This window comes from Geotrypetes seraphini, chromosome 6, assembly GCF_902459505.1.
Source record: "Geotrypetes seraphini chromosome 6, aGeoSer1.1, whole genome shotgun sequence".
Lineage (NCBI taxonomy): Eukaryota > Metazoa > Chordata > Amphibia > Gymnophiona > Dermophiidae > Geotrypetes > Geotrypetes seraphini.
Genome location: NC_047089.1, coordinates 239,363,058 through 239,386,244, shown reverse-complemented (window position 1 = coordinate 239,386,244; position 23,187 = coordinate 239,363,058). Strand labels below are relative to the sequence as shown.

At 45.0% G+C, this 23,187-nt stretch overlaps 1 protein-coding gene across 1 annotated transcript in view; it reads left to right on the top strand.

The window, feature by feature from the left end:
- MBTPS2 (membrane bound transcription factor peptidase, site 2) overlaps positions 1-23,187 on the top strand; it is a 52,554-nt gene that overhangs the window by 19,993 nt on the left and 9,374 nt on the right. Inside the window, exons 3-7 of the mRNA XM_033950357.1 lie at positions 15-153; positions 7,411-7,514; positions 12,168-12,295; positions 13,567-13,685; positions 15,363-15,543. Coding sequence (XP_033806248.1) covers positions 15-153; positions 7,411-7,514; positions 12,168-12,295; positions 13,567-13,685; positions 15,363-15,543 — 671 coding nt within the window. The remainder of the gene's footprint in view (positions 1-14; positions 154-7,410; positions 7,515-12,167; positions 12,296-13,566; positions 13,686-15,362; positions 15,544-23,187) is intronic.

Sequence of the window (23,187 nt, the reverse complement as noted above, 5' to 3'; positions counted from 1 at the left end):
TTGGTGCATTGCAGGTTCAGTTTGGGGATGGTGTTTGGAATAATTGCCATGTTTGGTTCTGTGATTCTGCTGGAGAAGACATTACTGCAGACGCTCTCACAGATGATGACCGAGACCCCAGCCGCCCAGAATGATCGCATGCTGCAAGTTGTGGTTGGTATCGATTTCATTTCTTGCAAAGCATGCAGCGATAGTTTCTGCTCCGTATATACCCAATGTGAAGGATCTCCATGTCCAAACCACAGTGATGCCTATAGATTTTGCTGAAGAGAATGGAGACCTTAGTTGCAAGCAGTGAGATCACAAAACCCAGGGCTAGTTCAAAGGGTTATGGCGCCCCCCTCCCCAGCAGCGTCCTCATTCTCAAAACCTAAGCTTTCTCCCCTTTTCTCTCAAGCTTCTAGAGCAGGGGTGTCAAGGGCCACAATCCAGTCGGGTTATCAGGATTTCCCCAGTGAATATGCATGAGATCTATTAGCATACAATGAAAGCAGTGCATGCAAATAGATCTCATGCATATTCATTGGGGAAATCCTGAAAACTCGACTGGATTGTGGCCCTCGAGGAGGGACATTGACATCCCTGTTCTAGAGTCTAGTCCAACATTGCTCTTTCTCCTTTCTCCCTCCCTCCTCTTTCCCCCATGGCCCTCTAAACATTAGCTTGCTTGCCGGAAGCAACAGCATGTACAGTGAAGAGCTGGCTGCTAAAGCCCTTCACAGGAATAACCATCGGTGCCCTGTAATAGTTTTTTGAATCCAAACGTTTTATTGTATCAATAAAAATCAATGCAGTCAAATAATATAGAAAGCCAAGAACTAATTAAATGGTTAGTAATCCAATAAGCTATAACAGGGGAGTGAGTTCTATGACCTCAGGCCAGCAAATGAGGGACAGAATGTGTCACTCAACCTTTCCCTCCTAGGCTATACCTTTTATATGTCTAGAGAGTTGCGCGGGGACAGAAATCCCACCCGTTCCCACAAAAATCCCACCCATCCCTGCGAGGAATCCCCTCCGTCCCCACCCATCCCCTCATAAAAGTTACCTGTCCCCATAAAAAGCAGCAATTACTTCAGAAAATTTTGATTTCTTTTTTAAGCCTTAGTTTATTTAAACCAACAATAAATTACAGTAGACTCAGTAGATTCTGGTGGAATTCTTTATGCCATATTTATAAAATGGAAAGAACACTTGCTATACAAAAAGGAAATTATAATAATTTTAAAAAGATCTGGGGGCCATTGACAACTTACTGCAATGAATAGACGCCATTTTCCATTGAAAGTACTTTCATAAATATGGGGGAGGGGGGATGGTATAAAGCTCTATTAAAGGTTTAATCAATAGATAAGAATGTAATATTTATATGAATTTTTTGATTAAAGTATTTGTGGGAAGGGAAGGGTAGGGTGGGGAGGGAGTAAATTTATGTATTTAAGGCAGTAATAGAAAGAAATTCAAGTGATGTGTTTAATTTCAAATGTTGTAATATTGTATACTTGATGCAAGATGAAAAAATGAATAAAAAATAAACCAACAATAAAATACAATCATTTTTTAACATCCCCTCCTCTTTTTAATACCCCCCTCCTCTCTATAAAAAAATATTTTTAGTAATAATCCATGAGTCACAAAGCAAGGGTGCACCTAGGAAAAGGGAGCATCATAAACACTGCAGTGAACATTAGAACATTAATATACCCATTGTTAAACGGAAGCCAGATTAATACAGATCAATCCTGCACAGTCAACGCTAAAAGAAAACAGTCCTTTTCATACATACAGAACACAACCTCCCTACGCCTCATACTGGCCCACTTGCTTCCTTGTCACCATCACCACACTCTCCCTACCCCTGATCCTGTCATCATCATCTCTGTACCCCCTTATGCCTGTTCCTGTCATCAGATTCTCTCCCTTCCCCTTCACCCCATCCAGCCTGCCACTTCACTCTCCCTACCTCTCTCTCTGCCCAAGGTGGAAGGCTATCACCTTGGCTGGCCTGTCTGCCACCTTATTCTCTAGCCACCTGTCATCCCATGCTCCATGTCATCATTGCCTCATTCTCCGTACCCCTCATGATGGTCGTCACCTGTCCCTTTTGCTAGTTCTCATATTAGCCAAACTGCCTGCTTACTTGTCTCTGCTATCTTGTGCCCCCCCCCTCCTTTCCCTGTCACCTCACTCTCTCCTTCATGCTAGCTCTCACTCTTTCTTCTCCTCACCCTGGCCTGCCTGTCACTTCCCTCTCCCTTCCCCCTAGCTGTCTTCCACAATCCCAAGCCCACCCCTGCCCACCTGTCAAATGCATGCCAAGTCCCAGCACCCACCAAGCCTTTCCCCCTCCCCCATTAACCTGACCTCAACAACACCAGCCAGCTCCTGCCAAGTGGTTTGGCAGGGGGAGTAGGCCTTCTCCCAGCCAGCCACCCCAGTGCCCTGGAGCTACAGCCACCTACACCACGGTAGCGGGGAGCCGTGGAGGGGGAGGTGCAGGGTTCTGGCCTGGCCCGCCTTGCTCCCCGAGGTCCTTCCCTTCTCCAGACCCAGTGCCCACACTTACCCTGCGCAACTTTGGCCAGCTCAGGTGGGGGCAGTGCAGAACACAGCTGGGAGCCAGAGAGCCATCCCTTTCCTCGCTCAGGTGGCTGCACAAAGGCAACGAAAAGTGAAGCGCCGCAGCTCCCCAGAATCAGCAACTCAGCTGCCGGCTCTCCCTCCTCTGGATATCATCACGTAGGCAGTAAGCTCATCACAGGCACATATTGGTTCAGCTGCAGCACAATGGGCCAATCACAAATGACATTAGAACTCTGAGGTCATTTGTGATTGGCCCATTGTGCTGCAGCTGAACCAATGTGTGCCTGTGCTGAGCTTACTGCCTACGTTATGAGCTCCATACCTACGTAACATGCTGCTGATTCATCGGGACTCGGAGCTCAGCATAGCACTGGACCGGAAATAAGGTAGGCCTCGAGTTGGGATAGGAACCCCAGTTCCATCCCCATGGGAGTCCCATCAGCCTTGGAGGGGTCCCTGTTGGAGTTCCGTCAGCCTGGGAGAGGTCCCCGTGGGAGTCCCATTGACCTAGGGGGATCTCCACGGGACCCGTGGGATTCCCGTGATACCCGTTCCCTTACAGACCTCTAATCTCTACCCCCTTGCATATATTAGTTCTTATAAGCCTATAATTCTCTGCCAAGCCTGCTACAGGCCTTCCTTTGAGGGTTTTTGTTTTTTTTTGTTTTATTTTAGCAAATCTGCTTGTGCCACCTAATTTCCCTTGCTGTTCTTAGTTTGCATAGCCACACCTCACCTCCAGCCTGCTCTTTGTTTTAGGGAACTAACCGTGCCTAAAGTTTCGTTTCCCTGCTAAAGTGTCCTTTTCTGGGAAATCACATGTTACATTTCTCTCAGCTTCTGTCTCTCTGGTGTTCAAGGTTACACAGGCATTGCTGTGCTTGTAGTCATTCCATCTTGTCTCTGTCTTCCATCTTGTGAACACTTTCCTTCAATCATTTCTTGCTCAGTCCAATTTTTTCTCAACAGCATGCTCCTTTCGGCCAGCTCTGGGTCTTCCCTCTGCTGCATCCCCAAATTGCAAGCAGGACGCGGCACAGGGAAAACCCAGGGCTGACTAAAAGGAACTTGCTGTGCATGCTGTTGCTTCCAGCAAGCAAGCTAATGTTTAGAGGACCATGGGGGAAGGAGGAGGGAGGGAGAGAGGAGAGGGAGCAATGGTAAACAGGTCTGTAGAGAAAAGGAAATGTTGGACCAAAAAAGAAAGGGGAGAAAGCTTTGGACCAGGTGAAACACTGGCTGTGAACTTTGGGGCCAGGGATTTTGTTGCCCTATATCTCTGGTGCCCTGGGCCAGAGCCTCACCTGATCCAGTGGTTGAACCAATCCTGACAAACTGACCTGTGATATCTTTCCGCTTAATGTGGAAGTGTCATTTTCATTGGAAGCTCACTTAAAGCACATATCTATTTGACATTCTTAAATGCGTGATATTCAAATCATTTTTGCTGTGCGTGCTTTTGCCGTTCATTTGTCACTGTCTTGTTTATACTTAGGTAATCCAGGATTTGTAGGAAACATGTACATTTTATTGTTCCTTTTTGCTGCTTGAAAGGTGTTAATAACTTTTATTGTTCCTTTTTGCTGCTTGTTGTTATATTCACCTTGGAACAATATCCAGTTTATTCATTCACCCAATTGTTGATATTGGGCACCAGAACATTTTTCAGCTATAACATCAAACCCAGAAGTCATTTTTCAGCTATCCCATATGTTGTTGATATTTTCTATGTGGTTTGAAACACATGCAGATCCTTACAAATTAGCAAAATAATAATGGGAAAAATAGTTCAGACCTTCTGAATGAAATGGCACATTCTGAACTATGTTTTCAACAACATTTGATATTGGAGCAATACTGTTAGTGCTCAGTTAAATTAGAAGAGTTAACTTGGCTCTCGGGCTGATCTTGATTTTTGCAATAAAGATAGAGATGAACTTGGACCAAATGAAGCAAGACAGTGCTTATAAAGTACAAGAAACATTCACTACATTGAATTGCATAAACTGAAATTATACAATTCATTCATTATTTAACAAGGAAAAAAGGACCTCAGTACCCACACACCTAATTGAAATGTTAATTGCTCTTTCATCATTTGCTCTTTTATGTATTTTTATCTCCAATTACTTATTTATCCTCCCATTCCTATTGGGTTTTACCTTTAATTGTTGATTCTTTCCTATCGAAAATTGTATTTCTTCCCCTTCTGTCCTATTGTTTGCTTGTTTTGTTTTAATTAGTTTGTTTTGGTGATTTTATACCCTTGTTAACGTTACTATCTATTTTATGTACATTTTAGAAATTTATTTTATTATGTGTACATCGCTTAGTATTTGTAATAGGCGATTAATCAAATAACAAATAAACTTGAAACTTGTAAACAAATGCAGAAATTAAACTGTTTGCCAATGGTTCCCTTAATCGTTAGTCCTTAAAAAAATCCACATATAATTTTTCAATAGTACTGTGTGTGGAATGTGAAAAATTAAGACTAGTCAGATGTCTTTAAATGTCTCCACCAAAATCATATCATATTTCATGTATCTGTTAGTGAAATATCCCAGTGGGGCCCGTTTCACCTCCTTGCCAGGCTTCCTCAGGGACTCCTTCATATTTAGGCATTAAGACAGCTCATATTTAATTTGAAATTTCAGCCGCAGCTCCAGAGTATAATTGATGACTATAATCTCAAATTAAATATGAGCTGTGCTAATGCCTAAATATGAAGTACGCCCTGAGGAAGCCTGGCAAGGAGGTGAAACGAGCCCCATTGGGGTATTTTACTAACAGATAAATGGAATATGATATGATTTTTGTGGAGCCGTTTAAAGACATCTGCATGGCCTTAATTTTTCACATTCCACATGCAGCGCTATTGAAAAATTCTACGTGGATTTTTAAAGAACTGATGATTAAGGGAACCATTGGCAAGCAGTTTAGTTTCTGCATTTGTGTGGGTACTGAGGTCCTTTTTCCCATGTTAAATAATGAATGAAAATTGTATAATTTGAGTTTACGCAATTGAACATAGTGAAAGTTTCTTGGACTTTAGAAGCATTGGCTGATTAAGGTAATATACTGTTTAGAAATAAAATAAAAAGGAAATAAAGTAATACTTTTTTTATTGAACTAACTTAGTGCATTTTGGCCCGGATTCTCTAATCAGCGCCAATTTTTTTAGGCGCCAGTAGGTGCCCAAAACTCAGTAAAAAAAGCCATCTTAACAATGGGCTCCTTTTACTAAGCTGCGCTAGCAGTTTTAGCCTTCATAGAGCTGGCGTTAGTTTATCCGCATAGCGCGGGGGTTAGCACGCGTTAATCTGCAACGTGTGCTAAAAACGCTACCGCAGTTTAGTTAAAGGAGCCCAGTGTTTTAAAATGAGTATCAAGGCGCCAGAATTGTACCTCCATAGGTGCTTTAGACCACTTAATGCCACTGTTTGCGTGGCTAATGTTGGAAGTGGCGTTAGGTGGCCTAAAGCGCCTATGGAGGTATGATTCACAATAAAGATAGACCCAGAAAACCCTGGCCTACATTTCTGGCTGCCTATTTTTCACAGAGGCGCAATTCTCTATACAGCGCCATCTTGTGATTGACACGCGATCGGCAGCTGCTTTTTAGGTGCCGTAGAATCTGGGCCTTTATGATTAGCCTTCTTCTGTAGCACCTGGTAGACTGGTGTAGTCCTTACGAATGGGTTCCCCTTTTGTGCCGGATAGAGCTTGGACGGGTCCTGTTTGGGGATCCGTCCGACCTTGGGGGTGTTAAACTCGGCGGGTCTCATGCTGGGTCCCTCCCCCCACCTTCTTCCACCTCCCCACATTTTTGTAGAGGTGCCTCAGCCGGCGGCCTGGCCCCCTGGTTGGTCAGCCCTCCAGCTTTGAGAGCCGTGGAGTCTGTTCTGTTTAAGTCATTAAAAAAAAAAAAATCCTGAGGTGTGCTGGTCTAAAGGGCTCATTTCCCTTAAAAACTGCCATTTGTATTGTTTTTCTCATTTAACCAGCATTTTTATTACAGCTAGGGCATTTTTCAGCACAATGAGCACTTTTAATGGGGAAAAAGGGGAGGAGTATATATTTCACAAATAAATAGAACCCAACTGACATTGTTGCCTCGTTTTTCAAGTAAGCGTGCACCAAGACTTGATACTTTTTCCTAGATTGCGACACATATTGTAACCTTTATGTACCTATGGGGCTCATAATCGAAACAAAAATACGTCTATATACCCGCCTAAGTCAGCACTTGGATGACCTAAAAGACAGGTCAACCAAGTGCCGATAACGGGAACTCATTGCAGTCATTTTTGTTCCCAGTTCTGCACAGGGCAGGAGCATAGGAATATCGCTCTTTCCCTGCTTCACTGCTAGACCACCAAGTAAGTGGAGAGGTCCTGGAGGCGGGGGTAGGTCACCCAGATGAAAACTGCGAATAACCGGTAGTGAGTTCTGAACCCCCAAATACGGAGGGGGATGTGTATATACCCACAGGCTGACTTTACCCCAAGAAATACACCAATCCAATATGTGTAAGGTTCCATAACAGTAGAATCCAAAATGAAAATTAATATGAACATTCAAATTCAAGGAGGAAAAGATTTCAGCCAAATACCTGCCCTTAAATTTCTAGCTGTGAGTCAAAACATTCACCACAAATTCTTTTCATTTGTAAATTAGTTGAGACCTAGAGTTAAAAAGGCTCTGTTCAAAAGGTTGTAAATCTGCTTGGTTTTGGTTGATCCAAAGCCACTGTAGCTTGTGCCTGGAAAGACTTGTCTCTGTACTGTTAATGTTATATTTTTGTTGTCATGCCTACGTAAACAGGTGCCTGGCGTAAATCTCCCTGTCAGCCAGCTGACCTATTTCTTCTCTGCAATCCTCATCAGCGGAGTCCTACATGAAATCGGCCATGGGGTGGCAGCGATAAGGTAAAACATACTGCTTTTCTTCGACTGTACATAACTTTTATTTAAATGTGAACATTTCAGAACTGGGCAGCGTCATTACCAAAAATATGGAAGGCACAAAAAGGGCAATTCAGTAATTGTACGTGGCGAGTGTAAATGCACTGTGTGCTAGTCTGTAAATTAGTGCATGGGGGCATACACATGGGCGAAGTGTGGATGGGACATAGGTATGTCTCCCACTTATTTGCATAACTTACAGAAGACTGTACGTTGTGCTCATGACATCTAACATTTACGTATACCAAGTTATGCCTGCCCTTGACCTGGCGTAAGTGAGCATAATTACGGGTTTAAGCTTGTGTTCTACTACAGAATCTGCACACAAATGTAGATCGAGGCCTGTGTTCTGTTACGGAATCTGTGCGCTCAAATGTAGATCGAGGCCTGTGTTCTGTTACGGAATCTGTGCGCTCAAATATAGATCGAGGCCTGTGTTCTGTTACGGAATCTGTGCGCTCAAATGTAGATCGAGGCCTGTGTTCTGTTACGGAATCTGTGCGCTCAAATGTAGATCGAGGCCTGTGTTCTGTTACGGAATCTGTGCGCTCAAATGTAGATCGAGGCCTGTGTTCTGTTACGGAATCTGTGCGCTCAAATGTAGATCGAGGCCTGTGTTCTGTTACGGAATCTGTGCGCTCAAATGTAGATCGAGGCCTGTGTTCTGTGACGGAATCTGTGCGCTCAAATGTAGATCGAGGCCTGTGTTCTGTTACGGAATCTGTGCGCTCAAATGTAGATCGAGGCCTGTGTTCTGGTACGGAATCTGTGCGCTCAAATGTAGATCGAGGCCTGTGTTCTGGTACGGAATCTGTGCGCTCAAATGTAGATCGAGGCCTGTGTTCTGGTACGGAATCTGTGCGCTCAAATGTAGATCGAGGCCTGTGTTCTGTTACGGAATCTGTGCGCTCAAATGTAGATCGAGGCCTGTGTTCTGTTACGGAATCTGTGCGCTCAAATGTAGATCGAGGCCTGTGTTCTGTTACGGAATCTGTGCGCTCAAATATAGATCGAGGCCTGTGTTCTGTTACGGAATCTGTGCGCTCAAATGTAGATCGAGGCCTGTGTTCTGTTACGGAATCTGTGCGCTCAAATGTAGATCGAGGCCTGTGTTCTGGTACGGAATCTGTGCGCTCAAATGTAGATCGAGGCCTGTGTTCTGGTACGGAATCTGTGCGCTCAAATGTAGATCGAGGCCTGTGTTCTGGTACGGAATCTGTGCGCTCAAATGTAGATCGAGGCCTGTGTTCTGGTACGGAATCTGTGCGCTCAAATGTAGATCGAGGCCTGTGTTCTGGTACGGAATCTGTGCGCTCAAATGTAGATCGAGGCCTGTGTTCTGGTACGGAATCTGTGCGCTCAAATGTAGATCGAGGCCTGTGTTCTGGTACGGAATCTGTGCGCTCAAATGTAGATCGAGGCCTGTGTTCTGTTACGGAATCTGTGCGCTCAAATGTAGATCGAGGCCTGTGTTCTGTTACGGAATCTGTGCGCTCAAATGTAGATCGAGGCCTGTGTTCTGGTACGGAATCTGTGCGCTCAAATGTAGATCGAGGCCTGTGTTCTGTTACGGAATCTGTGCGCTCAAATGTAGATCGAGGCCTGTGTTCTGTTGGCCTGTGTTCTGGTACGGAATCTGTGCGCTCAAATGTAGATCGAGGCCTGTGTTCTGGTACGGAATCTGTGCGCTCAAATGTAGATCGAGGCCTGTGTTCTGTTACGGAATCTGTGCGCTCAAATGTAGATCGAGGCCTGTGTTCTGTTACGGAATCTGTGCGCTCAAATGTAGATCGAGGCCTGTGTTCTGGTACGGAATCTGTGCGCTCAAATGTAGATCGAGGCCTGTGTTCTGGTACGGAATCTGTGCGCTCAAATGTAGATCGAGGCCTGTGTTCTGGTACGGAATCTGTGCGCTCAAATGTAGATCGAGGCCTGTGTTCTGGTACGGAATCTGTGCGCTCAAATGTAGATCGAGGCCTGTGTTCTGGTACGGAATCTGTGCGCTCAAATGTAGATCGAGGCCTGTGTTCTGGTACGGAATCTGTGCGCTCAAATGTAGATCGAGGCCTGTGTTCTGGTACGGAATCTGTGCGCTCAAATGTAGATCGAGGCCTGTGTTCTGGTACGGAATCTGTGCGCTCAAATGTAGATCGAGGCCTGTGTTCTGGTACGGAATCTGTGCGCTCAAATGTAGATCGAGGCCTGTGTTCTGGTACGGAATCTGTGCGCTCAAATGTAGATCGAGGCCTGTGTTCTGGTACGGAATCTGTGCGCTCAAATGTAGATCGAGGCCTGTGTTCTGTTACGGAATCTGTGCGCTCAAATGTAGATCGAGGCCTGTGTTCTGTTACGGAATCTGTGCGCTCAAATGTAGATCGAGGCCTGTGTTCTGGTACGGAATCTGTGCGCTCAAATGTAGATCGAGGCCTGTGTTCTGGTACGGAATCTGTGCGCTCAAATGTAGATCGAGGCCTGTGTTCTGGTACGGAATCTGTGCGCTCAAATGTAGATCGAGGCCTGTGTTCTGGTACGGAATCTGTGCGCTCAAATGTAGATCGAGGCCTGTGTTCTGGTACGGAATCTGTGCGCTCAAATGTAGATCGAGGCCTGTGTTCTGTTACGGAATCTGTGCGCTCAAATGTAGATCGAGGCCTGTGTTCTGGTACGGAATCTGTGCGCTCAAATGTAGATCGAGGCCTGTGTTCTGGTACGGAATCTGTGCGCTCAAATGTAGATCGAGGCCTGTGTTCTGGTACGGAATCTGTGCGCTCAAATGTAGATCGAGGCCTGTGTTCTGGTACGGAATCTGTGCGCTCAAATGTAGATCGAGGCCTGTGTTCTGGTACGGAATCTGTGCGCTCAAATGTAGATCGAGGCCTGTGTTCTGTTACGGAATCTGTGCGCTCAAATGTAGATCGAGGCCTGTGTTCTGTTACGGAATCTGTGCGCTCAAATGTAGATCGAGGCCTGTGTTCTGGTACGGAATCTGTGCGCTCAAATGTAGATCGAGGCCTGTGTTCTGGTACGGAATCTGTGCGCTCAAATGTAGATCGAGGCTGAAACTTTTCACACTATTTATTTATTCAACTTTTATACTGTTCTCCTGGGGGAGCTCAGAATAGTTTACATGAATTTATTCAGGTACTCAAGCATTTTTCCCTGTCTGTCCTTTTGGGCTCACAGTCTATTCATGTACCTAGGGTAATGGGGGGTTAAGTGACTTGCCTAGGCTCATAGGGAACAGCGTGAGTTTAAACCCACAACCTCAGGGTGCTGAAGCGGTATCTTTAACCACTGCGCCACACTGCTAGACTGTGCAGTGAAAAAAATAATTGGATGACCTGCCTGTGTCATTCCCATATGCCACCTTCCTGTACGCCTCTCTCCTTTTTCAATTACACACTATAAAATGGAAAGCATAATTGCTACTCAAAAAGGGTATTATTATAAATTTAAAAAGATCTGGGGGCCATTGACAACTTATTGTAATGAATAGACACCGTTTTCTAGTGCAAATGGGGGGAGGAGGGTGGTTTATAGTTTACTGTGGGTTTAATCAAAAGAAAAAGAATATTTATATTGTATATTTTTGATTAAATGTTAAAGGAAAGGGGGAGTGGGAAGGGAATAAATTTATATATTTGATGTTATATTAGAAAGAAATTCAAGTGATGTATTTAATTTTCAAATGTTTTATTATTTGTACACTTGATGTAAGATTAAAAATTAACAAAGAATTTAAAAAAAAAAAAAAAAATTACACACTATCCTCTGGAATCTGTATATGTTGCCCAAATGTAGACATTGATCCCATTTGTCCTTAAAGCAAGAACAACTTGCCCATAAATGGGGTAATTGAGTTATCAACTTGGTTTGTGTCTTTCATTTCAAACCATCCAATGTTCGAGCTTAACGGAGATTCACCTATTGCCCCTGTGTCACGTTTTCCGTTTTCACTTCTATTTCTTCTTCTTATCTGTTTTTGTTTCCACTCCTATCTTTTATTAATTTCTGATTCACTGCATGCTACTTTCTTTGTATTTTACACTTTTTCATTTTTTTCATTTCTTCAATTTTTTACTTTGTATTAATTTTGGTCTGTACTGAGAACACTCAACATATATCCTCCATCCTATTTTTGTCCTATCATCACATTCCTTCAGGCATGGCATGTCAACACCACTCTTATTTTATTTTACTCAGTTTTTCAGTTTTCTTCATATTGTACATTTCAGTATTGCTTTTTTATCTATTAGGGCCCCTGACGAAGTTGTGTTGTCCAAAACACGGACCGTGTTGGGTCTCTTGGTTGGTAAAAAGGTTTTTATATTACTGCATTTTAACTTTGGTACAATAAATTCTTGCCTGCATCGTGTACATTGTCTGCAGTTTTTGTTTGGTTTTCCTAACGGAGATTTTCAGCATAACCAGGAAGCGCCAAGTTCCACAACCTCTTTTTCCACCATGCCAGTGTTCCTTTTAGCCGTGATATCCCATCCATGACCGACCTAACAAAATGAAATACCATGTTTGTTTGTTTTTAACCTATACTAAAGTTTTGAAAGCGTCTAAGTCCGTTTTCACATATGTAATAATGTTTGGTTTGATTATTTCCAGAGAACAAGTGCGGCTTAATGGCTTCGGGATCTTTATCTTTATTGTCTATCCTGGAGCGTTTGTCGATCTTTTCACCACCCACTTGCAACTTGTCTCGCCAGTCCAGCAGTTGCGAATATTCTGCGCAGGTAGTTATACTTTTGCAGTTGTGTAGTCTCAGCTAGGGTAAAAATCGGCCCTAGTGTGCCCTTATGTGGGTCTTTCATATGTGCTAAGGCCGTTATTTCAGTGGCTGTAAAAATCGACGCCCATTCTGTGGATGGTAAAGGCTCCTGTGTTATCTATGCGCTAACCAGTTAGCAAGTGATAATATAGAAGTGCTACATGGTTAACGCAGAAGGACCCACTCTCTGCTCTGACACCCCCCCTCAAACAAAATTTAGCACGCGGTTAACATGCACATTGGAAAACTAACACAATACAATTAGTGTGTTTCCAAGTTTCCAAGTTTATTAGTTTTTAATATCCCGATCATAAAACAAATATCTGACCGGTTAACAGTAGAATTAAAAAAAAAGGAGAAACTAGAAAGAGATAATAGTAAGTGTACGAAAGTGAATAAATTAAATGTAAATGACATATACAGACATACTGGAAAGTGAGGATAAAATGGGGGGGATGGGAAAAGTTACATAATTTAGAAGAAATGAGATAGAGGGGAAGGGATAGAACGAGAAGGGTAGGAGTGCATGGTTGATGAGAATAAGGCTAAGAGTGATGTAGAAAAAAAAGAAATAATGGTTAAATTATGATTTATCATAGGCATCTTGAAATAGGAAAGTTTTAAGCTCAGTCTTGAATTTGAGTAATTGAGGTTCGTCGCGAAGGGAGTTCCATAATGTGGGAGCTGTTATTGCAAAGTTGGTTTTACGAGTATAATAGGATTCTTTTAAAGATGGAATAAAAAGGAGTTTTTGGTCGGTTGATCTTAAAGAACGGGGGGAACTTTGAGGAATTAGTAGTTTGTCAAGAAATAAAGGCTTATGAGATAGTCTGATTTTGAAGGAGAGCAGGATAATTTTATGTGTGTCCCGTGTTAGGCTTTGTTTACTGCATTAAGCGCAGTTTAACATTTACCCCCTCTTCTACCAAACTGCGCTAGCGGTTTTAGCACGGGGAGCCGCGCTGAATGACCCGCACTGCTCCCGACGCTCCTTGGGTTCCTATGAGCATCGGGAGCAGCGCACCTCCCCATGCTAAAACCGGTTTAGTAGAAGAGGGGGTTAATGGAGCTTAATAAAAGGACCTCAAATTTAAGAGGACAGATTGCTAACCTGTTTGAGTATCACCACTATCCGGATAGTGCCCGCTGCAGTGTTTAATTATTGACTTGTAAGGGTTTTCTTGTTGGTGCTAATTCTGCATTTAGATAGTAAGATTGTTTTTCCTCAATTTCTAGGTATTTGGCACAATTTCATTCTTGGGCTTGTAAGTGTCTTGGTTCTGTTCCTGCTCCCAGCGCTTCTCTTCCCCTTTTACTCTACTGGAGTCGGTGCACTGGTCACTGAAGTCATAGAGGTAAAGCAGAACCAGATTGCGCATCGTTTGCCTATTGTCATGGAAATGGGCTAGATTCTCCCGGAGGCATAGTAAGGACAGGACGGACTGCCCCGGGTACCGTGTCGGTTGGGGTGTTGAAACCTCTCCTCCCCTCCCCACCATACCATGCCACGCTCGCACCATCCCTCCCCCCCGTACCTCTGTAGATCTTTGCTAATGCGAGCAACTTCTGCCTGTTGCTCACGCCAGCTTGGTTCTCACATCCGGGTGAAGGAGCTAGGAAGTGACGTCAGAGGGCAATCCAAAGCTGGCGCGAGGAGAATGCTGGAGAAAAGCCACTTGCACTGGCGAAGATTTAGAGGTATGGTGGGGGGAGGGGGAAGGGAGAGCGCGAGTGGAGGGAGGGGGGGGGCACCACCGCCCCTTACTATGCCACTGATAAGATGCCTATTTCTTGGTCTCATTTCTGTGTGAATTTTTTGACCATTTAAAGCTTGTATGTTGAACCTTTTATGCAGGTGAGCATGCCCCAATTAATAAAAATAAAAAAATAAAAAAATTCAGGGACCAGCTCAGTGGCAGTGCTGGTGTTTGGAAGTTTGATTCCTGGGTCATAATTGCAGGAAGGGACAGGAAAGAACACTGAGTAGCCCCTGGTCAAGGCTGGTCACTGCAATAATTGAGCTAACAAAATTGGGTAGGAAGGGGGACATGTAAGGGGGAGCCCCTTCTCCAAGTAGTTGCAGATGAAGGCTCATGGTGTTGTAGGCCAATAGCTTGCCAGTCTAGGGAAATAATCCCCTCCCTTAGTGGAGGTATGTGTTTACTAGAGGTTTGGACAAGTTCCTGAAGGAAAAGTCCTTAGTCTGCTGTTGAGACACACATGGGACTGAAGCATAGAATGCTGCGACTATTTCGGTTTTTGCCAGGTACTTTTGACTTAGATTGGCCTCGGCAAAGATGGGATACTGGGTTAGATGGATCATTAGTCTGACCCGGTAAGGCTATTCTTATGTGAGCCAAGTATAGGACAATCAAGCCATTGTGACATCACTGCTGAGGTTGGCTCTTAGGCATTGGTGGAATGAGGCATTATGACATCACATTCTCAGCTCTGGAATGCTGCTACTCTTTGGGTTTCTGCCAGGTACTTGGGACCTGGGTTGGCCACAGGATACTGGACTTGTATACTGCCTTTTCATTGCTTTGGCATTTCAAAGCTGACATTCAAAGTAGTGGGCACTGAAGGATTAAGTGACTTGCCCAGGGTCACAAGGAGCAGTACTGGGATTTGATCTCACAGCCTCCGAAGCAGCAGTTGTACCAATGAGCCACACCTTCAGTCTGTCCCAGTATAGCAATGCTTATGTGAGCTGAGTATAGTACAATCAAGCCATTGTGACATCACTGATGAGGTTGGCTCTTAGGCATTGGTGGAATGACGCATTATGACATCACAATCTTAGCTTTGGAATGCTGCTACTATTTGGGGTTTTGCTAGGTACTTGTGACTTGGATTGGCATCCGTGAAGACGAAATACTGGGCTAGATAGACCATTCATTTGACCCAGTAAGGCTGTTCTTATGTTCTTACTTGGTTCATTCAGATGTATTTCTGTCATATGTTACAGTATGCTAGTATGTCTTGTTTTCTTTAAAACAATTTTCATATTTTCTCTCCTCTTTCTCCTTTAGGATTCCCCTGCTAGTGGGCCCCGGGGTCTCTTTGTAGGGGACCTTGTTACTCACCTACAGGATTGCCCATTGCATAATGTGGAAGACTGGCATGCATGCCTGGACAAACTCTCGCAGAAGGCACAAACTGGCTATTGTATAAATGCTGCAACTCTGCAGAAGTTAAGCTTCTCGAGCAGAGGTACTGTATGAATATTTATATCATTGAATTTTGCTCATGCCTTTGTACCTGAGGTAATGGAAGTTTAAGTGACTTGCCCAAGATCACAAGGCACAGCATTGAGATTTGAACCTGGGTTGTCAACCTAGCACTCTACCCACTAGGCTTTTCTTTTTTTTTTTTTTTTGACATTCAAATTCTTTATTCATCTAATATAATAAAATGGTAGGACGCGCATGCGCACTAAAAAATTTGTGTTCCCTGATCCCGTCGCAGAAACACGATTGCGCATGCGCGGGTTTTACGTCACCGAACTCTGTTCCTCCTCCACCATGCCACACCAGCCATGTCTGCCGCTGGCCTCGAGCTCCTGGGGGCCCCATGTCCGGCACCGGCCTCGAGCTCCTCGGGGCCGGCGGCGCGAGCCGCCCGGCTGGTGCTGAGGCCCCGCCTCCCGCTTCCGCCCTACACGCTCTTCAATTCCTCCAGGCAGTGGCAGACCAAACAGGACCCGATCGGACACCAGGGTTCTACACACTCGCGGAACCCAAGCTAATGTTCTCAAAGAATTAATTTTTAAGTTCAGCAGGTAATGTTGTGGCCGAAGTTATTTTTTACGTTCTAAGCCGCCGCCGCGGCTCTTCTCACGAGCCGCACCTGCTTTGGAGAAGGCTTCCGACGCAGGCAGGGATCGTGAGAGAAGCAGAACTTAAAAATAACTTCGGACACAACTAAGGGAGTCATGGCTACAAAGCATTGGGCATTACTCGCGTTCCCGGCCGCTCCTCACACCCACTAGCCTGCAAAACAGCTTCCCATGAGGAAATAAGCAAAATGGCCCTACACTCACAGACCCGCGAGCAGGGTTGCCATGGAAACACAATCGCAAGTGTCAGTGAGAGGGGATCAGGAGCGACATGCACAGCAGGGGCTTAGAGAGCAATAGAGTTGCAGTTGGAGAGACTGAGGAAGGGAATGTTCAGATAAAGAACTGAGACTGAAGAAGGAATTAAAAAAAAAAAAAAAAAGGAAGAGACACCTACAGGGAAGTTTGCAGGAATCAGGAACAGGACAGGGTAGGTAAAAGGAAGGGAGAATGGACAGGGGGAGCTGGCAAGGGGTGGTGGTGGTGGACAGCCAAGGAAAAAGAAAGATAGAAAGCGCAAAGGACAGACAGAGAGAGAGAAAGAATTAAAGACAGACATACACACATATATTCTAGCACCCGTTAATGTAACGGGCTATAAGACTAGTTTTTACATATTACAACAAGTGTATCAGATGAAATCATTCGAATTTGTATATATACACTTGATTAACTTTCATATAACACTTTAAATATAACATTTCAGTCAATACCTATGTTCTATAATATCTTGAATATTATATACTACATCTAATATCTAAAGAATTAATATTAGGATAGAAAACCCTCCCATCCCCTCCCTTCCTCTACAGAAATTCCATCTCAATATATCAAAATTATTAACACATTCATATACATTATAGTATTAATAAATATTACCCACCCACAACCCCTCATGTCAAATATCTTACTTTGGGAAAATGTTATTACCGTATTTTCGCGGATATAACGCGCGCGTTATACGTGATTTTACGTACCGCGCATACCCCTCGCGCGTTATATGCCTGAGCGCGGTATACAAAAGTTTTTAAACATAGTTCCCACCCCGCCCGACGCCCGATTCACCCCCCCAGCAGGACCGCTCGCACCCCCACCCCGAACGACCGCTCGCACGCGCTCCCACCCGCACCCACGATCGGAGCAAGAGGGAGCCCAAGCCCTCTTGCCCGGCCGACTCCCCGACGTCCGATACATCCCCCCCCCGGCAGGACCACTCGCACCCTCACCCCGAAGGACCGCCGACTCCCCAACAATATCGGGCCAGGAGGGAGCCCAAACCCTCCTGGCCACGGCGACCCCCTAACCCCACCCCGCACTACATTACGGGCAGGAGGGATCCCAGGCCCTCCTGCCCTCGACGCAAACCCCCCTCCCTCCAACGACCGCCCCCCCCCCAAGAACCTCCGACCGCCCCCCCAGCCGACCCGCGACCCCCCTGGCCAACCCCCACGACCCCCCCACCCCCCTTCCCCGTACCTTTGGAAGTTGGCCGGACAGACGGGAGCCAAACCCGCCTGTCCGGCAGGCAGCCAACGAAGGAATGAGGCCGGATTGGCCCATCCGTCCTAAAGCTCCGCCTACTGGTGGGGCCTAAGGCGCGTGGGCCAATCAGAATAGGCCCTGGAGCCTTAGGTCCCACCTGGGGGCGCGGCCTGAGACACATGGTCGGGTTTGGCCCATGTGCCTCAGGCCGCGCCCCCAGGTGGGACCTAAGGCTCCAGGGCCTATTCTGATTGGCCCACGCGCCTTAGGCCCCACCAGTAGGCGGAGCTTTAGGACGGATGGGCCAATCCGGCCTCATTCCTTCGTTGGCTGCCTGCCGGACAGGCGGGTTTGGCTCCCGTCTGTCCGGCCAACTTCCAAAGGTACGGGGAAGGGGGGTGGGGGAGTCGTGGGGGTCGGCCAGGGGGGTCGCGGGTCGGCTGGGGGGGAGGGGGGTTTGCGTCGAGGGCAGGAGGGCCTGGGATCCCTCCTGCCCGTAATGTAGTGCGGGGTGGGGTTAGGGGGTCGCCGTGGCCAGGAGGGTTTGGGCTCCCTTCTGGCCCAACTACACAAAGGTACGGGGAAGGCGGGTGGGGGTGTCGTGGGGGTCGGCCAGGGGGGGTCGCGGGTCGGCTGGGGGACGGGCGGAGGTTCTTGGGGGGGGGCGGTCGTTGGGGGGAGGGGGTTTGCGTCGAGGGCAGGAGGGCCTGGGATCCCTCCTGCCCGTAATGTAGTGCGGGGTGGGGTTAGGGGGTCGCCGTGGCCAGGAGGGTTTGGGCTCCCTCCTGGCCCGATATTGTTGGGGAGTCGGCGGTCCTTCGGGGTGAGGGTGCGAGTGGTCCTGCCGGGGGGGGGGGGATGTATCGGACGTAGGGGGGGGCATCAGGCTTTCAGGATGGGGACAGACCTTCAAGGGGGGACAGGACTTCAAGGGAGGACAGTGCACGGAAAGTCAGGGGGGGTGAACGGAGAGTCGGGCAGCATGCGCGTTATATGCCTGAGCGCGGTATAGAAAAGTTTTTGTACATATCATCGTGATTTCTGCGCGCTATACCCCTGTGCGCGTTTTACAATGGTGCGCGTTATATCCGCGAAAATACGGTACTCATTGCAAAAATCTGTTAATGGTCCCCATATTTTCTGAAACTTATCAAAATATCCTCTCTGTGTTGCTATTGTACGCTCCATTTTATATATATGACATACAGAATTCCACCAAAAGTTGTAATTTAATCTGTCATAATTTTTCCAATTACAGTGGAACTTCGGTTTGCGAGTAACCCGGTTTGCGAGTGTTTTGCAAGACGAGCAAAACACTCAGCAAACTTTTGCCTCGCAAACCGAGCATGTTCCGATGTACGAGCACCTCCCCCCCGCTCTAACCGGCATCGCACCCCCCCTGCGAGAACCGCAAAGCGCCCCCGGGCTGAAAGTGGCATCCGCCCGCCCTTCCTCCCAAACACGGTCCTTACCCCTTCTGCTCGTTGTAAGGGTGAATGCGAGTTCCCGCCTCTTGCCTGGGCTGGGCCTTGAGCATCTGCGCATGCTCAAGGCCTTCTGGCTCTTGTTGTCTCGGAGATCTCGGTTTTACTAAACCGCAATAGTGGTTTTTAGCGCAGGGAGCCTATGAGCGTCAAGAGCAGTGCTGGGCAATAAGCGCAGCTCCCTGCGCTAAAAACTGCTATTGTGGTTTAATAAAAAGGATGGAGGGTATATTTGTCTATTTTTGTATGCTATAAAAACCAAATACAGAGAGAGACTGAGAGCTGTTGACGAAGAGCTACGTGTGTGTCTTTCTTCGATTCCAGCCAGAATATCAGCTTTGTGTTCAGCCAAACAGGCCCGGTTTCGCACTGAATAAAGTATTTTATAATTTTTCACTATTCTGTTTACTTAATATTTCATAATAAAGTAATTATAAAATACTTTCTTTGTGTTTATTTAATTCCTATTCAAGAGAATTACTTTATATATAGTCAATATAGGCACAGAGTTAAATTTTTTAACATTTTCTAATGGTTGTGTGCCTCGTGATTTTTTTCATGAAACAAGTGTGCCTTTGCCCAAAAAAGGTTGAAAAACACTGCTGTATGTACTCGTATTGCAAGACCTTGCTTGTTTAGAACAGTCACTACACTCCCACAGCGTCAGAGAGAGAAGAACCATCGGCTCAGCTGTGATGATGTGACACGTGTATACTGTACGTACTCGTATTGCAAGACCTTGCTTGTTTAGAACAGTCACTACAATCCTACAGCGTCAGAGAGAGAAGAACCATCGGCTCAGTTATGATTGTGTGATGTGTGTATACTGTATGTACTTGTATTGCAAGATGTTGCTTGTTTAGCAAGTTAAAATTTTATAAAATGTTTTGCTTGTCTTGCAAAACACTTGCAAACCAAGTTACTTGCAATCCAAGGTTTTACTGTATATAGAATCTACTAATGTTTGAAATGTAAAATTTAAATGCAAAAAAAGAAAGACTATAGCGGATCAATGACAATTTAAGTGCTAATTTCCAAGCATGATAAAGATCCTGTTTGATGCACTCCTGACGATCCAGCTATATAGAAACTTATATAGTTTGTTCAATATAGTTTGTCTATATGACAATTTTACTTTAGTTGTAGAGGAGGAAATATAGGATGCACATTTGAATGTTTGTTATGTATTGAAAAGTGCAACCAGAAGATGAACTTCCAATAAAATAGACTATACTTGATAATTATCGGCACAGACACTTACACCAGCAATAGGGTATATAGATTTGTACCTGCTACTTACACTAATATTTTATAAAAACAAATAGGTGCCTACTTGTTTTTATAGAACAGTTTCAACATAGACTCCTTAAGGGGTGCCTTAACTAGGTACCCCCTTATAAAATTGTCCTCTTGTTGCTCAGAATTCATTTTACTTACGGATTACTATAAGATACAAAAAAATAATGCTATAAGATACAAAAAAATAATGGTGGAAAAGAAATAAGGTCATACCTTTTTATTGGGCAATTCAGTACACTGTCACATATTAGGGAATTTTGAAGTCAAATAAACCAGTCAACTGCTAACAAATTCTAAATATAGAAATTTAGAAAATGTTAGAAGTGAACCTTCATCCTCTGTACAGTAACATTTTACAAGCCATATTGGATTCTTCGCAACTGCGATATGCTTTACTGAAGCAACATATACAGTAATTTTCGCTCCATAAGATGCACTTTGTCTACCCCCAAAAAGGGGGTGGAAAATTAGATGCGTCTTATGGAGCAAATACACCTTCTCCCCCCCCCAAATACACCTTCCCCCCGGTACTTTTTAAAAAGTTGTGGTGCTTTCCTGCCGGATGGCAGCGCAAACTTTTTGCTTCCTGCCTTGTTCCGCGCCACTCAGTGATTTGCTGAGGTTAGTTCTCATTGAGAACTGACATCAGCCAATCACTGAGCGACGCAAGACCAAGCAGGAAGCACAAAGGTTGCGGTCCTGCATCGCGCTGCTCTGCTCTGCTCTGCTTCCAAAGACAGCCAAGGAGAGCACCGCACCTTTAAAAAGGTACCAGGCGGGCTCCTTTGATGCGACGGCTTCTGACTGGACTGCAGGCGGGAGGCTTCAGGTGTGGGTGGGCTCCTTCGCTGCGATGGCTTCTGACTGGGCTGCAGGCCGGAGGCTTCAGGTGCGGGCGGCGCCAGGCAAGCTCCTTTGCTGCGACGGCTTCTGACTGGATTTCAGGTTGGAGACTTCAGGTGCGGGTGGCGTCGAGCAAGCTCCTTCGCTGTGGGTGGCTTCTGGTGTGGGCAGATTCTGGCTGTGGGCTAGCTGCTTCGGGAGCAGGTGGCTTTGGGCTGTGGGTGGGCTGCTTCAGGCTGCTTAGCACCAGACGCACCCCTCTGTAGAGGAGAAATTTTTTTCCTTGGTTTTTCTTCCTCTACAGGGGGGTGCGTCTTATGGACTAGTGCGTCTTATAGACCGAAAAATACAGTAAGTTATCCAAAGCTGTTTCTGAAAATAGAGCAAGGAATAAAATCCAACAAAGAAGGTCCAGTCCAATCCAGTTTAAAAAGTCTTTAATAAATAATGTGTTCATCTACAATAGTCTATGGTACAAAGATAGAAGGACTCGACACGCCTGTGTTTTGGCAACAATGTGTACATCCTTACTAATACCTGAGATGTTGCCAGCCCTGTGCCACAAATGCTGCGGAGCTCCACTTTGTATACTGTGCATACATAGAAACATGAAAGCAGATGAAGGCCCAATGGCCCATCCAGTCTGCCCTAGATCGGTAGCATGGAATGGTGCTAGTATTTGGGATTCTAGAATCTTATTACTCCTGGGATTCCGGAATCTTGCTATTCTTTGAGATTCTGTATGGAATGTTACTACTCTTTGGGTTTTGGCCAGGTACTAGTGACCTGGATTGGCCACCGTGAGAACGGGCTACTGGGCTTGATGGACCATTGGTATGACCCAGTAAGGCTATTTATTATGTTCTTATGCTCATCAACAGCATTAGAGACCACAAGTTTTAATAATAATAATAATTTATTTTTATATACCGCCATACCTGTGAGTTCTAGGCGGTTCACAACAGTTAAGCAAAGTACAAACAATGCAAATCGTTTGAGATTCGACAGATTAAGTGCATACAATATAAAAAGAAATACATACAATATAGGAAGGATACAACAATGTTAAAATAAAATAAAAAGTTAAAAGAATAAGATACATTAAAAACCCAGCCTGTTAAATAATTGAGTTTTTATCTGTTTTCTGAAATCGAGATAAGAAGAAGCTTCTAACACAGTTTTGGCCAGCCATAAATTCAGTTTGGCCGCCTGAAAAGAAAAGGTTCTCTCAAGAAACTTTTAATAATGACATAATTTAATTGAGGGATATGCAAACAAGTGTATTTTTCGAGAACTGTTGTTAGTATAACTCAAAATAAAATGAGGAGTAAGATAACTCGGTAACATGCCAAATACTGTTTTGTAGCAGATGCATGAAAACTTAAACAAAACTCTGGATTCCAGTGGCAACCAATGGAGCTTTTGATAAAAAGGGGTAACATGTTCACATTTCTTTAAGCCGAAAATAAAGCGGACAGGTGTATTCTGAACCACCCTCAGTTTCCTGAGAATCTTTTTGAAAGCACCCAAATATATGATGTTACAATAATCAAGAATACTCAGGCTGACTTCGTCAAAATACTTCTTAATAGTGCGGAGTTTCCAAAGCACCGAGATACTTTTCCTAAATACTAAATCAGAATGTTTTTCCAGGCATTTTATTTGTAAGGGTCTTCTATGTCGCAGACTGCTTTGCCAAAACACAGCCATGTTGAGTTATTCCTACACTTTTTGTACTTTTGTGTTCATATCACCGTGTTTTCTCCTCAGGCATTTTTGTGTCATGGATTATTGTAGAGGAGCACATTATTTATTAAAAACTTTTTAAATTGGTTTGGACATCCTTCATTGGATTTTAGTCCTCACTCAGTTTTTTTTTTCTACTGCTTGTGTGCGGATTGCACTCTCCTG